The 15,518-nt window shown below is 49.2% G+C and overlaps 8 protein-coding genes across 8 annotated transcripts; 6 read left to right on the forward strand and 2 right to left on the reverse strand.

Annotated features, from left to right (window-relative positions):
• Window positions 1-166: 166 nt before the first annotated feature.
• Window positions 167-1,651, forward strand: FIESC28_09647 (uncharacterized protein; the record flags this gene model as incomplete). Its single annotated transcript, XM_031163783.1, has 2 exons — window positions 167-1,330; window positions 1,376-1,651. The coding sequence occupies 2 exons, from the start codon at window positions 167-169 to the stop codon at window positions 1,649-1,651; spliced, it is 1,440 nt and encodes a 479-aa protein (XP_031012173.1).
• A 232-nt stretch (window positions 1,652-1,883) lies between these two features.
• FIESC28_09648 (uncharacterized protein) lies at window positions 1,884-2,271 on the reverse strand (the record flags this gene model as incomplete). Its single annotated transcript, XM_031163784.1, has 2 exons — window positions 1,884-2,085; window positions 2,138-2,271. The coding sequence occupies 2 exons, from the start codon at window positions 2,269-2,271 to the stop codon at window positions 1,884-1,886; spliced, it is 336 nt and encodes a 111-aa protein (XP_031012174.1).
• Window positions 2,272-3,772: 1,501 nt separating this feature from the next.
• Window positions 3,773-4,738, reverse strand: FIESC28_09649 (uncharacterized protein; the record flags this gene model as incomplete). Its single annotated transcript, XM_031163785.1, has 3 exons — window positions 3,773-4,099; window positions 4,153-4,304; window positions 4,381-4,738. The coding sequence occupies 3 exons, from the start codon at window positions 4,736-4,738 to the stop codon at window positions 3,773-3,775; spliced, it is 837 nt and encodes a 278-aa protein (XP_031012175.1).
• An 831-nt stretch (window positions 4,739-5,569) lies between these two features.
• FIESC28_09650 (uncharacterized protein) lies at window positions 5,570-6,803 on the forward strand (the record flags this gene model as incomplete). Its single annotated transcript, XM_031163786.1, has 2 exons — window positions 5,570-5,624; window positions 5,677-6,803. 2 exons carry the CDS (start codon window positions 5,570-5,572, stop codon window positions 6,801-6,803), a joined length of 1,182 nt encoding a protein of 393 aa, XP_031012176.1.
• Window positions 6,804-7,417: 614 nt separating this feature from the next.
• Window positions 7,418-8,475, forward strand: FIESC28_09651 (uncharacterized protein; the record flags this gene model as incomplete). The annotated part of the gene is made up of 3 exons (XM_031163787.1): window positions 7,418-7,435; window positions 7,491-7,671; window positions 7,724-8,475. The coding sequence occupies 3 exons, from the start codon at window positions 7,418-7,420 to the stop codon at window positions 8,473-8,475; spliced, it is 951 nt and encodes a 316-aa protein (XP_031012177.1).
• Window positions 8,476-9,684: 1,209 nt separating this feature from the next.
• On the forward strand, window positions 9,685-10,399 carry FIESC28_09652 (uncharacterized protein; the record flags this gene model as incomplete). Its single annotated transcript, XM_031163788.1, has 2 exons — window positions 9,685-10,130; window positions 10,180-10,399. The coding sequence occupies 2 exons, from the start codon at window positions 9,685-9,687 to the stop codon at window positions 10,397-10,399; spliced, it is 666 nt and encodes a 221-aa protein (XP_031012178.1).
• A 646-nt stretch (window positions 10,400-11,045) lies between these two features.
• On the forward strand, window positions 11,046-12,306 carry FIESC28_09653 (uncharacterized protein; the record flags this gene model as incomplete). Its single annotated transcript, XM_031163789.1, has 3 exons — window positions 11,046-11,111; window positions 11,198-11,691; window positions 11,745-12,306. The coding sequence occupies 3 exons, from the start codon at window positions 11,046-11,048 to the stop codon at window positions 12,304-12,306; spliced, it is 1,122 nt and encodes a 373-aa protein (XP_031012179.1).
• Window positions 12,307-13,281: 975 nt separating this feature from the next.
• On the forward strand, window positions 13,282-14,931 carry FIESC28_09654 (uncharacterized protein; the record flags this gene model as incomplete). Its single annotated transcript, XM_031163790.1, has 1 exon — window positions 13,282-14,931. One exon carries the CDS (start codon window positions 13,282-13,284, stop codon window positions 14,929-14,931), a length of 1,650 nt encoding a protein of 549 aa, XP_031012180.1.
• Between the last annotated feature and the right edge of the window lie 587 nt (window positions 14,932-15,518).

Consider the following 15,518-nt stretch of genomic DNA (forward strand, 5'->3'; position numbering starts at 1 on the left):
CAGTGTGGAAACTTCGTCAATTCGTACAGTACAATGATACCATCAGGCTGTGAACAAGATTCGAGAGCTTGGCAAGGCGTTGCGTCACAAACTTTTGTATTTCCTCTCCTTTTCTCACTGAAACTCGATATATACCATCACAGAGTGCAAGCTCCCAACTACCAGAATGCCGTTTCCTTTTGTTCTTCCGACAACTTCTTCGTTCTCCTTCTCAACAAGCTTCACCTCTGATACGCATCCCTCGCTGCCCCTCAACGCCAGCACCTATCGCGGGGTAGTTCGCGATGCTTTAAAGAAGCACAAAAGGCTTCCTCCGAGCTCTCAAATCTCGAATCTCAATACTGTGATATCGAGTGTTAATGGCTATCTCCCCTATCTACTGATAGTGGATGAAGGTTTAAATAACAAGGGTCCAGCCCATGTTACACTGAAGACTGCTCCGGTTATCGAATGGAGGCCTACTTTATCTGGTGAAGTCGTTCCAGGACGTGAAAGGGCTAGAGTCAAAATTTCATCTTTAGAACATGAGATTGCCTTTGTAATGTCCACATTGGGCTTCACGCACGTTCTGGCATCCCGATCGGCCTTACAGCCTCTCTACTCAACCAGGAGCGAGTTTCTCGGGGCGCAAGAGCGCACGAATGCCGTTCAAACAGCAACAAAATCTCTACTTGAAGCTGCATCCGTCTACGACTACCTTGCAAATCGGGGAGAGAAAGTCACAGTCAGCCCACCATGTCCCGATGTTTCCCAAGGCATGGCCCGAGCATTGTCGTCGTTGGCTCTGGCTGAAGCCACCTTGCTGGCCGTTCTAAAAGACGACCCATACCCAGCAATAGTTGCCCAAGATCGTAACAAGAACGATAAAGAGTGGATGTTTAAGGCACCCGAGATCCCAAAGGTTCGCGCTCATCTATATGCTCGACTTTGCCTGGCAGCCTCAGAGCATGCAGCCAAAGCATCATCTCTATGCAGCACATCTGGATCTGGATCGCACAAAATCAACAGCGCTCTTCTGAAGTACATAGAAGATTTACGCCGAACCTGTCGAGCTCGGGCTTGTCGTTTCTTTGGAATTGATGCAGAGCTGGGTGGTCAAGTTGCTGACGGGATAGGATGGGTTCGCGCTGGACTTTCAGAGCTAGGTGTCGAGCCTAAGGACCATAGTAAGAAAGGTCTCAGCCTCAGTAAACTAAAGAAAGACTTCTCGGAAAAGCGCGAAGATCGAAGAGTAGATAAGGAGGCGGCATGGGGAAGTGATGCTGGCAAGTTGGAGGAGATCAGAGTACTGGAGATGCTCGACGCGAAATGGAACAAAGTCAACGACACGGTAAGTCTCTTGACTCCTTCGACAGAGCAATGACTAACATCACAGATGAACACACAATTCGTTCCTCCCGTCAATACCCTTCTCAGCAAAATGCCATCAGGCCGCGAGATTCACACTATCAAGCCTTACGAGATCCCTTCACTCGACAACGACATAGTGGAAGGCATGCGGGCACCGCCAGACGGTGATGATGCATATGTCGATGACTTGAGTTCAGATGATGAAATCAAAGGCGAGGCTTCAGCACCTGTTGGTGCGTTCCCAGGGACGGTAAATGATTACTCTCGGAGCCCAAGCACGCCAGGCAATGCATACTACTAGCTTTTGGCAGGTCAGGCAAGCTGAGTCAAAGAAGTGTATAATAAACTGAACATCTGGTAGAGTGACAATCTCGCCATGTTATGGCTGCATACATGTACTTTCTGCCGCTGTCAGATAACATCGAGCTTTTCAGACTGCGATATCATCACAATCACTTCCTTCGCAAACCCAACGATCACTCTCCATGATTTCTAGCCATCAGTCCCCAACAGAAGAAGGCCCGAGTTACTTCTTAATCGACCAATCGAGGGGTGGGAATGATGGAGGTCGTGTCACCGTCGCCCGTGATAATCGGCAAAGTGATAGTTGGGTCAGGAGTAATGACAGGAAGGGTGATAGGAGGATCGGGAGTAATAGGGGAGATGGTTGGTGTATAAGTGACTGTGCAAGGTGGTGGTGTAGGAGACTCCTCAGGTTTACAAATGTCCCAGCAGCTGGTTACAGTTAGCAATTGGATCAGACCAAGAACATATCATGGAGACTTACCCTCCCCAAGGTTGACCACAGTCATCGATGCCATTCTGGCAAATGGTTGCACATGGAGGAGGGTAGGAACTGAAAGGCGCGGCGGATACCAATCCCACGAGGGTGACGGCGGTAGTGATGGTCTTGAAAAGCATGATGATGGATGAATGAGTCGTGATGTCGTGCGATGTTCTTGATGGTTGGATGAGGAATCGGTCTGTTGCATGTATGATACTCTGTCTTTATACCTGTCATAAGAGCAACTACCTACCTCTATGTCATATCGACTTAGATAAAGAAGGAGAGAAGCGAAACAAGGACGACTTGGTGCCCGCTTTGACGTGTGATCGACTACCAAGACTCAACGTTTGAGAAGGACCTTGAGGATACGAGGCACGCACATTCCCCAGGTTGGGGTAGTCAATGAACTCCTATCAAAGAAAGAGGTTGCGAGACGTCATGGCGATCGTGTAACGTAGTAGCACAGGTCAACTTGGAGGCAGGAATTAGATGTTCATAAAAATAGGCCTGTCAAACGACGTTTATTAGAGTCCTGTCTAACTTGAAAGAGTTTTGAAACATTGTCTTGGCTCGTATAGGACAACGACAAAAACGTCATAAGCGTACCGACAGCAGGAGGTCTTTCATGGTTATAGGTTATATTTTGTATTCTTCTTATAGGGAAAAGGCCATCGTGATTTCTTGTTTCTTATTATTCCCCATTGATACGAGGACCTTCTGATGCAGGGTGGTTGATCACTATTGTAAGGAATCCTGTCTGAAAACATGTATCAGAAGAGAGCATTGCGGGTTATGAGCTGCTGAACGATTTCGTTTTCCTGAACTAATAATGACTTATGGACGCTTAGATCGAGACTTGGGAAAAATTCCCCGAAGCCACTTGGTTCGATTGGATTAATTGCACGTTCTTTGTCTGATGGCTTTGCTTTGTGCACTTGTGCCACAGATAACAGCCACCCCGTGGACCGTCCCAAAGTCTCAATCCAGGATAGACCCGAGGGATCTTTGCTTCGAAATAACCCCTTGCGTTCAAAGACTTTAAGTCAAAGCCCACCTGGATGCAGCTGTGAGTGCCGATCATTTTGCAGGTCGAACATGGAGTATCTGCAGGGTTGATGAATCGGCGAGACTTGTCCCACATTCAGATATCGAGAAAGAAAGGTCAGACCATGAGGCAATCATGTTTTCCAAATTGCATCGAGCCAATTTGTCAGGTCGTCTTTCTCTGTGCCGCACTGTTGATAGGAACAGTTATTCGCCAGTCTATCTTGGTACCTAGGCAAGAACATAGGTATCGAAGGGTGAGTATCGGTTCGGTTCGGAGGTGGCTGTGGTGCAGTTAAGCGATATTCGATAAAATCTCCGGTAAAACGGTTCTGGAACTAGCATAACAGCCGTACCAAGTGTAAATCATATCAGCCTATAGGGTACAAGGGGTGAACGATCAAGAAAATAATATTGTCAAGTTAGCTATCAGAACACAGCATGAAACTCCTATCATCTAGCCTATACACAGGGTTAAAAGTCCTAATAATCTCATTCGCAGATTTATCTGCGATAACCCTTCAGATCGCTTCCTCCTCCAATCGTCACGTTCGTTTTCACAAAAAGAAAGTATCATCTTTTTTTCTTCCTCTAGCTGCCGAAAGCCATCTGCTTCTTGATCTCGGCGATGGCCTTACCAGGGTTGAGACCCTTGGGGCAGGCTCGGGTACAGTTAAGAATAGTATGGCAACGGTACAGGCTCATGGAGTTCTCGAGGTTCTGCTTTCGCTCGGCGGTGCGCTGGTCACGAGAATCGGCGAGCCATCGGTAAGACTGGAGCAGGATAGCGGGACCAAGGTACTCCTCAGAGTTCCACCAGTATGAAGGGCATGAAGTAGAGCAGCAGGCGCAGAGAATGCACTCATAGAGACCGTCGAGCTTGCGTCGGTCCTCCTTGGTCTGTCGGTACTCTCGTCCCTAATCAATTGGTTAGTACGGATGGGTGTCTATAAGTCAGAAAGGGATCGTACGTCTTCGGCAGGGGTGTCGCGCTGGAGGTAAGGCTTGATGCTCTTGTACTGCTTGTAGAAGTGTGTCAAGTCGGGGACAAGGTCCTTGACGACGTAGGTGTGAGGAAGAGGGTAGATCTTGACGTCGGAAGCAGCCTCAGTAGGGATTCGGCCTGAGTAGAGGTATTAGTGTTTTGTTCTGGTAGTCGTGATATACCGCACGCGACTCGGATGAAAGGGGGGTCGTACACAAGCAAGCAAGAGTGTTCTGTCCGTTGATGTTCATGGCGCAGCTACCGCAGATACCCTCACGGCAACTTCGTCGAAAGGTCAGGGTAGGGTCGAGCTCGTTCTTGATTCGGATAAGGGCATCGAGAATCATAGGTCCAGTCTTGTTGAGGTCCAAAGAGTAGGTCTGAAGACGGGGCTTCTCGCTGGGAGTATCGGGGTTCCATCGGTAGATCTGGAAGGACTTCATCTTGGACTCGGGCTCCTTGGCAGGCTCGCTGACGGAGGCCATGGAACGAGTGAAGACAGTGCCGGGTCGAATGGCAGCCGTCCTTGAGAAGGCGCCAACAAGGCGAGAGGAAGATCGAAGAGCAGCCATGGTGAATCGAATGGAATTACAATTGCGATTGGGACCGGAGGAGAAGGACAGTCAAACTTCGCGATGTATAGTTGGAGCTGTGGTCAGGCGATTGACAAGGAGAAATGCCGTACAATCCCCTCCGTTAGAGCTGAATTGTCGATAATCTCAAGAGGTGGCGTCTAAAGGATTCTCGTCGTCATGTATTGGAAAGGCAAACCTTCCTCGGTTATTGCAGTTTACACTGGGACTGGCGGCTTGTCCTTGGCCAATCAGAAACTAGAAATTAGCAACTCGGCTTTCTCTACCACTCGGAATCGGCAGAAACAGGCTCGTGAAATGTGAAACCACGTGACTAGAGGAAGTCGATCTCGGATCATCAACGGTTATCAATAATTGCGGAGATGAGGTTCCGGAAGATTTCATTCTAGTTTACAGTGGCTCGGGCGTTCCGCACCGCCTCCTTTACTGTGCATGTGGCTTGCTTGCTTGCTTCTCGCTTCTCGCTTCACTTCCTTGTCTTTTTGTTCCGAGTAATTGGTACTCCACTGAGTCCAGCCCACTCGAAACTTTGACAGAAAGAAGATTGGAGGGGCCCCGGACAAGATTAGATAAGAGGTTGGTCTATTCGGTGCTCAACAACTTTGTTTCTCCGTTCGCGATCCCACTTCTCATATGACAATTTTTTCTCTTACGATTTCCTTGGCAAATATGGTTTCTCTATAATTGATACTCGAATTGACCGGTCATCAATATTCTTATCATCCGCTAACTGCCCGCTTGAAGCCGTCATTAATTCAAAATTCCTGTCTGTTGGACTCCAGCACCATCACGATCCACTTCTAGCCCTTCATGGCCGCACCTTGCAACCGACTGGCTGCAGCTTCATTGCGAACGCTTGCTAAATGTGAGTCGCACCGTATAAGATCATTTGTGTTTCGTTGTTCTAATTGTCCCAGTTCCGAATCAATACTGTGCTCGAGTTGCCCAACCTCATGTCGCAATGACCTCATGCTCGCGATCGAGACTCTACTCCACCTCTACCGATTCGTCTCGATTCTCATATCATGTCGCATCTTCCTTCATTGCAAAGGACAGACCATACGATCCTTCCAGTCACGTCTTTCACTTCAATCCGTACAATCGAATTCAGCCTCCAAGAAACCGTCGACCTTCCGCCCGTCCCGAATCTGGCCACGATGCTTTCTTTGTCAGCCGGGTCAACGACTCTGGCTCGGTAGCTTTTGGCGTTGCTGATGGTGTCGGGGGCTGGGTAGACTCTGGCGTTGATCCTGCTGATTTTTCCCACGGATTCTGCGACTACATGGCATTGGCTGCCCACGAACACCAGACTAGCTCCGAACCTCCCTTAACGGCCAGACAATTGATGCAGAAGGGATACGACGCAATCTGCAACGACCGCAGTCTTCGCGCCGGTGGAAGCACGGCGTGCGTAGCTATCGCAGGAGCTGATGGAAATTTGGAAGTTGCGAACCTTGGGGATTCCGGCTTCCTGCAACTACGATTGAACGGTGTTCACACCTATTCAGAGCCTCAGACTCACGCATTTAACACTCCTTTCCAACTATCGCTTGTTCCTCCTAGCGTTGCTGCTCGTATGGCGGCTTTCGGTGGCGCTCAGCTCAGCGACCTGCCCCGCGACGCTGACGTTACCCAACACTCACTCCGCCATGGCGATATACTTGTTCTTGCAACCGACGGCGTTCTAGACAATCTATTTAACCAAGATATCCTCCGAATTGCTAGCAGGGTTTTGGTTTCTACTGGGGCTTGGGTAATGACAGAAGCTGGCGGTGTTCGTGTGGCAGAGTCACTGGATCCTCTCGTTGAGCTCCGTGATAACACTGAGGGCAAGCGAACAGTAACACTTCAGAGCGCACTTGCTACCGAGCTCGTGACAGCTGCCAAGCGAGCCAGTATCAACTCGAAACTCGACGGCCCATTTGCCAAGGAAGTTCACAAATATTATCCCCATGAGAACTGGCACGGCGGCAAAGTCGACGATATTTGTGTGGTGGTAGCTGTGGTCAATGAGACTACTCCTGCTACGAAGAGCAAGCTATGAATTATTTGATCACATTTGTTTTACGGCGCAGTTTCATGATAGAGCAGAGTACGACACATAAAGATGGGAAACGCAAGCATTTGGTTTATCTTGGGAAGTTTTGGAGTCTTGAAGTCGGTCACATAGACGGCAGAGGAAGCGCCACGGCTTGCTTGAATCATGCGGTTGTATAAGGGGCTGGCGCAATGAAAAGGGATCATATACATTTTTAATTCAAAAAGTACTATGCTATCTTGTTTTCTCGTGGACAGTGGTTGTGCCAATTCTAAGGGGGATAATGTGAGTCTAACTATCCGAGGCAAAGACGCATGATATTGGGATACAATGGATGTTGAGATCCATTTCACTTGACACTTGAGAAACCACTATCCATGGTTCGAAAAATTCCTTGAATCAGCATTGAACATGGAAAATTAGTAGTAGCCTTCCATAGCAAGGATATTGAAAATGTTTCCATGATGACTTGAAAGCCCGGAGTGCAGGGTAATTGGGATCCAAGGTGGATAAAACTAAGATCATGACATCACCAGCTCATGGTGTAAGAGACCTATCATCAAAACTGGCACAATTTCATCAGTGTAACAAACTCTCACATATCGATCTGAAGACCAAATATGACAGACATCTACATAGTATGCCCAAACAAATATTCGTATTATTCATAAAGCTTTACTGACATGACAACAGGCTGGTGCTATCGCAGCATTTACTGTAGACGTCTTAGTCTACCCTCTTGATACTATCAAGACCCGTATCCAGAGTCAAGATTATATCAAGACATACTCGGAGACTTCTCGAAAGAACATATGGGCTTTAAGAGGCCTCTATCAAGGCATTGGAAGTGTGGTATTAGCTACACTCCCTGCAGGTATGTTGTTAATTCACATATGCAAGGACTTGCGCTCATAAACACTCCGCAGCCGGCTTATTCTTCTCGACATATGAGAGCGCAAAACAAGTCATTGGGAATGCGACACCGTTACCACAGCCTTTGGTCCATTCAGCGGCTTCAGGGTTCGCAGAGATGGCATCCTGCTTGGTTCTCGCACCAGCAGAGGTGATCAAACAGAATGCTCAAATGTTACAGAACGAAAGTCATGGGGCCGCAAAATCTGGGTCATCAACATCACTGCAAGCGTTCCGTCAGCTGGCCGGCGATGGTGCATCTCGACGTCTGTTCACTGGCTACACAGCACTCGTTGCACGCAACTTGCCCTTCACAGCTCTCCAATTTCCAATCTTTGAGCACGTACGTGCAACGTATTGGGGTTCCCGAGAATCCGGCACTCCAGATCCTGGATTAATTGAAACGGGGCTGGTGACTGGGTTAAGCGCCGGAAGCGCAGGATCAGTTGCAGCGTTCATAACAACGCCAAGCGATGTTGTTAAGACGAGGATGATGTTGAGTGCTGGTAACCAAAATGAAAGTTCAACGCAAAGTCAAGGCGAGGTTGCTGCCAAGATGGAGGGCAAACGTCCAAAGAAGGGAGCGTGGACCGTAACGAAGGAGGTCTACCAAGAGAGAGGAGTACGTGGGTTCTTCCGCGGTGCGGCCCTACGATCAGGATGGACAATGATAGGAAGTGGACTCTATCTGGGGTCTTATGAAATGGCCAAAGTCTGGCTGAGGAGGGGGAAGCCAGATGCTGAGAATGACGAAGCTGCGTTGTGAGGCAAGCCGTAAATTGATGATAGACTAATTACCTAGACAACTGCGTCAATGACCAGACGAATCAGTTAAGCGAAAGTAAATTGTTCAAGGGATATGTCTTGGAAGATTATGGGTATTACACCGCTGATATTGTAGTGCAACGTAGAAAGATCAACAAAGAAGACTGGGCGTCGTATGTCGACATCCTCGTGGCTTCTGACGCCTTAAGGTAGGATTGTCGTCATACCCTGAATCTCATATTATAGTTCAATTCTAAACTAGACTGTTCCAAAAGATCCAATATAAATCACGATCATCTGAGCTTTTTTTTCTGAATAAATGATCAGAATCTTGAAAAAGATCTTGTGACCTGACGTTGGCCTGAATAATAACTACAGTAGTAGTAACTCGAGATCGCCGGTCAGGCAAAGTGTCGCAATTTTAGCGCCAACAGTATATGTCACTGCATCTTGGCTTGCACTAGCCACGCATTCTTTTTGTCAAGTTGAGGACCCCTAGTTACACGAAAAGTGTATTCATCTTGGTTCCGATTCTTCGCTTCTCCCTTAGAAGCCGAGCCAGGCTTGGAATGTCCTTCTAGCGGTGAAGCCATGACTCTAAAATTTCCGCTGCCATAGAATCTAAATCTGAGGTCCTCGTAATTTGGTGCATATGTGCTCAGCTTCAACATCCAATAACGTCAAAAGCTGACGAGAAGAATGTTCTTTCAGCCTCCATGTCCTTACGAAAACCTAAACTCGGTTTCTTCGATTCCCGCATAATGAGCCGAAGCATTCTTCCCATGTCACAAACAGAAGGCCTGGCTGACTCGAGGCAACAATTTTCACTGGTCCAGACTGATGAATGTCATGTTTCGAGTGGCCGGTTCTTCCACACTAACATATAGGCACTGCTAGAAGACCCTTCGGAAGTCTTCACCGACCCACATGTACTACTTTGTCGTCGTCTGCTCCGGATGGTGTCATTTAGCACGTTATCTAAGGCTTGATGGCCTAAGATGTTGAGGAAGGAGTTCGTATGACAATAAAAGGCTGATAACTCGCTGTTGTAGTTGTGTCGTCTTGACTCGTAGTTCTCCTTTATCCATCCTGCAAAGTCCTCCATCATTTATCGATACACAAGCAGTACAACCAGCAAAATTTGATCTCGATTTGAATGAGCATTGAAACCTCGAAAGGACAATAGGCCTTCAGTTCTCAAACAGCCACAATGGCAAACGTTGATGTTCAGACAGCACCTGGAGCAGCTCTCGATATCTTCTCCAAAAATGTTGGGCAAGTCGAGGTGAGAGAGGTCAGCCCAGATCTTGCCGCATCAAACCGATACCTGGTACAATCACCATATACCGAGCAAGAACATTTGCTAGATCTCGACACCCTCGACAATGAGAACACCATCCTTGCGCGCGCTCTGGGCAAATTCCAGGCTGTTCGTGAAGATTATGCGACGGCACCATACACAGAATCTTTTAACTGGCCAGAAGTGCTGGAAGAAGTGAAACGTCTTGCTCTTGAGTCTGGCAATAGTTTCAAAGAGACGTCGTTCTATATCGTGGCATTCCGGTCAAGGATCAAGCAAACAACCGAGTATGCGGATCTTGGCCGTCTCGACAAAGGGGCACATGCTGAGGCTGTCGCAAGCGGTGGCTTTCTCAAGTGAGTCGAAAGATCTTCTGTTTCAATTCTTGCGTATTGACATAAATAGATACTGGTTCGGCGAACCTGATTCAGAACTGGCCAATTTGGCAACTTGCATCTGGCGATCTCGAGAAGATGCCAAGAAGGGCGGCACAGGTCCAGCTCACCGAAAAGCTGCAGGAGCAACTCGGTCTATGTATGCATTCTGGCAGATTGATCAGCATCGACTCATCATTCGAGATAACGTTGAAGACTGGGAAATCATCCCATGGCAAGATTCGGCATAGGTAACGAATCTGGTTCTTCAACTTCCTGTATAACCTTAGGAGGCGTTTCGGGTTCTCTTTAACTTTTAAAAGTTTGGAACGAGTTTATGCTTCAAAATGCAGGCACTGAGTTTGGGTAAATGAGACGGAACGAGCAGAGGAGAAATGGCGTTTATTGAATAGAACTGTTGATTGGACATTGGCGATAATCTAGGTACCTAGATATGGGCAGCTTAAAATACAAGGTCGTGTATCCTATAAACTGGATTCTGAAGCAGTGAGAGTCGTATTGAGAGCTGGGTGTAGGACCCCCCGGTGTTGTGAAGTCGAACAGCGAGAAGTTAGAATGTGGTGAGTACAGGAGAGTAAACAAGCTCGCAGCTATTAACGCAAAGTAAAAATCATTCCAAGTTTCAAAAAAGCATCGCAACCGTGACTCTCTGCCTGTTGATGATAAACGCCGGTAGTCGCTCGGCTCTCTGCGACGTCAAGCGATTTTTGTTCTGCCACACCTTACCGCCCACCCACACGCCCACAAGTGAGAGTTTTCGATATTCCCACCATCTTGAGGCCTTGCAACACCACCCGCCCTTTTCGCGATCACAGCGCCGAACCTCTCCCCGTCTCTCGCGGCCCCGTGAATATATCCTCCCGAATTTTTGACAAGATGGCGGACACTCAGAACGATGCGCCTGCTGCTGCGCCTTTCCAGACCGTTCAGGTCGAGGCTCTGGTGAGTTGAACATGCCCCACCTTTTGAGACCCCCTCTTGAAGTACGAGTAGGAGCAGGAGGACTGACCTCAGTTCGTGGTGTCTAGGTTATTATGAAGATCGCCAAGCACTGCTCTTCGGCTTTCCCTTCTGTTGCGACCGGAGCTATTGTTGGAATGGAGAATGAAGGTCTCCTCGAAGTCACCAACACCTTCCCTTTCCCTACCGTCGACCCCGCTACCACCGATAGCCACCAGAACAACGATACTTCGCAGCTCGCCGCCGCTGCTCCCCGACAGCAGAAGAACATCACCTACCTAAATGATATGATCCGACATCTCAAGGAGGTTAACGTCGACGCCAACAATGTTGGTTGGTACACAAGCGCCACCATGGGCAACTTTGTCAACATGAACTTCATCGAGAACCAGTACCACTACCAAACCATTAACGAGAACGCCGTCGCTCTCGTCTACGATGCCAGCAAGAGTTCCCAGGGCAACTTGACCTTCCGAGCTTTCCGTCTGTCCCCTGCTTTCATGACTGCTTTCAAGGAGAGCAAGAAGGATGGCGACAAGAAGGGCGAGTTCACAACTGAGAGGTAGGACAATACTGTATCGCAACGATAACGATAAAGATGCTAACAAAGACTAGCCTGCAAAAGTCCAAGCTCACCTTCAAAGACATCCTCGCCGAGGTCTCTGTTAGCGTCCACAACTCTCACCTCCTCACAACTTTCCTCCACCAGATTCCCTCCGCTCCCGTTAAGGGTGATATCGAGCAGCCCACATCTCTGGCTGACCTCAACCGCAACACCCTCGAGCCTCCTCTGTACCCCTCGATCGATAACCTCGACCTCGCAATCGACCCCTTCCTCGAGAAGACCTGCGACCTCTTGCTCGAGAGCATCGAGTCTCACTACACCGACCTCAACAACTTCCAATTCTACCAGCGACAACTCGGCCGTGAGCAGACCAAGATCACACAATGGCAGGCCAAGCGCAAGGCTGAGAACGCCCAGCGTGTTGCTGCTAAGCAGGAACCTCTCCCCGAGGATGAGTGGCAGAGACTGTTCAAGCTTCCTCAGGAGCCTAGCCGACTGGAGGGTATGCTGAACGCCAAGCAGGTGGAGCAATACAGCAAGCAGGTGGATGGATTCACAGCCAACGTCAGTGCCAAGATGTTTGCCGTGCGGGAGGATCTGTTGCCCAAATAAACGGAGAATGGATGAGATGGGGTTCAAAAAGTCTCGAAGGATTTCAGGAAAACGAGACGCTCAGTGATGGTTTGCATTGGCGGCGTTCCGGACAATGTGGAATAATATCGAGTGCTGGATGGTCTAGATTTTAAAGCGTCGAGAAAGAGAGAAGCACTTGATGAGCACATGATGGACAAGCCTGACGTTGATGCTGGTGATGCTGGTGATGCTGGTGAAAAGTCATGAAGAGGAGGACATGACTGTAGCCTCGATCTGTAAACTTGGCTTCATAGATAGCGCTGCAAACCGAGCTCTCCAAGTATGAGAGTCTTGATCAATCTTAACGTTAAACAAGTATATGACATTACAATTGTTGCTGTATTTTGAACCTGCTGACGAACTATTTCGAAGATCCTCATTGGGTTATTGTCTCAGAGGAATGTCAATCTATATGAGACATATTCTGCATCCCGTGTCTTGGACAACAACAAACAGCAAGCTACCCGCTCTCCCAAGCATCTCTGACCATTGCACTTGGGTTTAGTCTGAGAGGTTGGCTGGTAGCTTGCAGGACGATCAATGACCCGTAGTATTCGCGTGAGGCGGTCCTCGGCTTCCGAGCGGGGAATATCAAGGGTCAAGACTGCACTGCATAGGTAGTTCCAAGATGCAAGGTAGACAGAGACAGGAGGTGAAGTTCAATTGATCAAGGGAACTGGTTAATCTTGAACAGAATAGTCTAGCGTGGCGTTGCCCACTCGCCGAACGAGAAAAATCAACGTGGTTGTCGACGGATCCCGTCCGTATTCGTACCAAGACGGACCTGGATGAGCTTCCCATGATGAGAAAGCTCCTCCTTGTCTTCGTTTTTTTCCTCCATGTGGACTCTCATTAGGGGACACCGAGTCCCTGAGACCCACTCGGGTACCTTTTGAGGCGGCCAACCGACCACCCGTTTAAAAGTATCTTCTGCCCCGCCTCGACCTAAGAAAAATGGCTCCGTCTCTATGGCAGCAGAGAATTCTGCCCCTCATTTTGCCGTCCATCTTTCTCACCGCCCGCGAAAAAACCCCACCGACCCTGGTTAACCCCTCCCCCTCCAAAGGTCTTCAGCCCATAGCAGCAGTTCTCTTTGCCCCGCCCCAAGTTATCTCGTTGTCTGGTCTTCCATCTGCTTGGACTTCTTCAACCTACATATTCCACCTCTTCCCTTTCATTTTCACTCTCTTCTTCTTCTCTTTTCATTCTCTCTTCTCATCAATCCCTCCATTCTCTCCTCCACCCCCATTCATCATGTCTGCTCCCGCCCACAAGTTCAAGGTCGCTGACCTTTCTCTTGCCGCCTTCGGCCGCAAGGAGATCGAGCTCGCTGAGAACGAGATGCCCGGTCTCATGCAGACCCGAACCAAGTATGCTGCCGACCAGCCTCTCGCCGGTGCCCGCATCGCTGGTTGCCTTCACATGACCATCCAGACCGCCGTCCTCATCGAGACCCTCACTGCTCTCGGTGCTGAGGTTACCTGGACCAGCTGCAACATCTTCTCCACCCAGGACCACGCCGCCGCTGCCATTGCCGCCGCTGGTGTTCCCGTTTTCGCCTGGAAGGGTGAGACCGAGGAGGAGTACAACTGGTGCCTCGAGCAGCAGCTCTCTGCCTTCAAGGATGACAAGAAGCTCAACCTCATCCTCGATGACGGTGGTGACCTGACCACCCTCGTCCACCAGAAGTACCCTGAGATGCTCAAGGGCTGCTTCGGTGTCTCTGAGGAGACCACCACCGGTGTCCACCACCTCTACCGCATGCTCAAGGACAACAAGCTCCTTGTCCCCGCCATCAACGTCAACGACTCCGTCACCAAGTCCAAGTTCGACAACCTTTACGGCTGCCGTGAGTCCCTTGTCGACGGTATCAAGCGTGCTACCGATGTCATGATTGCTGGCAAGGTCGCTGTCGTTGCCGGTTTCGGTGATGTCGGTAAGGGCTGCGCCATGGCCCTCTCCGGCATGGGTGCTCGCGTCCTCGTTACCGAGATTGACCCCATCAACGCCCTCCAGGCCGCTATGGCCGGTTACCAAGTCACCACCATGGAGAAGGCCGCCAAGATCGGTCAGATCTTCGTCACCACCACTGGCTGCCGTGACATTCTCACTGGCGAGCACTTCGAGGCTATGCCCAACGACGCCATTGTCTGCAACATTGGTCACTTCGATATCGAGATTGACGTTGCCTGGTTGAAGAAGAACGCCAGCTCTGTCCAGAACATCAAGCCCCAGGTTGACCGCTTCCTCATGCCTAACGGCCGCCACATTATCCTCCTCGCTGAGGGTCGTCTTGTTAACCTCGGCTGTGCTACCGGCCACTCTTCCTTCGTCATGTCCTGCTCTTTCACCAACCAGGTCCTTGCCCAGATCATGCTTTTCAAGGCCTCTGACAAGGCTTTTGGTGAGAAGTACGTCGAGTTCGCCAAGACCGACAAGCTTGACGTCGGTGTCTACGTCCTCCCCAAGATCCTCGATGAGGAGGTAGCCCGTCTCCACCTTGCTCACTGCCAGGCTGAGCTCTCCTCCCTCAGCAAGGTCCAGGCTGAGTACCTTGGCCTTCCTGTCGAGGGTCCCTTCAAGGCCGACATCTACCGCTACTAAGCGGATGTAATCAATACCCAAGGATCCTTCAACTGGACTCCTACGTGTGACGACTTTCCCTCTTCTGTCGACATGACAATCGGCAAAATTCTAGTTTCAACAGCATGAACTTGCATGGCATATGGGTCGGGAGAGTTACTAGGACATCTGCGGTTTTCCGATTTTTTTGATACTTCTCTTCTTTGTTTCTGCTTATTTGGGTTTACTTCTCATGATGAGAAGATTCCTCGCAGGGTGCAGGGAGGGGCAAAAAAATCTTGCTTTTTCAACAAAATGGCGTTGGCTTTTTTGCTAATCATGATTCCCCCCTTCGAGATATAAAAACGGATGATGAATGGAATGAATATGGACGGATATGACCAAGACGAGACCTCCCCCACAGGGATGGAAGGAATGGTACCTCGATAAAGGCAGGCCCGTCAACCGTGGCCAGGATAGAGTAGAAATTCAAAAGAGATTTTCTTCCTCTAATATTGCTGTTCTCTGTGTGATGTTGCATTGTACTGATAGGACTTGATACGTGTTTCTACTGTCATTTCCTCCACCATATTTGTCGGCGCCCATTGGTTTCAAAAAAAAAAAAAAAA

The sequence above is a fragment of the Fusarium coffeatum genome (assembly GCF_003316985.1).
Source record: "Fusarium coffeatum strain FIESC_28 chromosome Unknown BRIP53273_contig_254, whole genome shotgun sequence".
Classification (NCBI taxonomy): domain Eukaryota; kingdom Fungi; phylum Ascomycota; class Sordariomycetes; order Hypocreales; family Nectriaceae; genus Fusarium; species Fusarium coffeatum.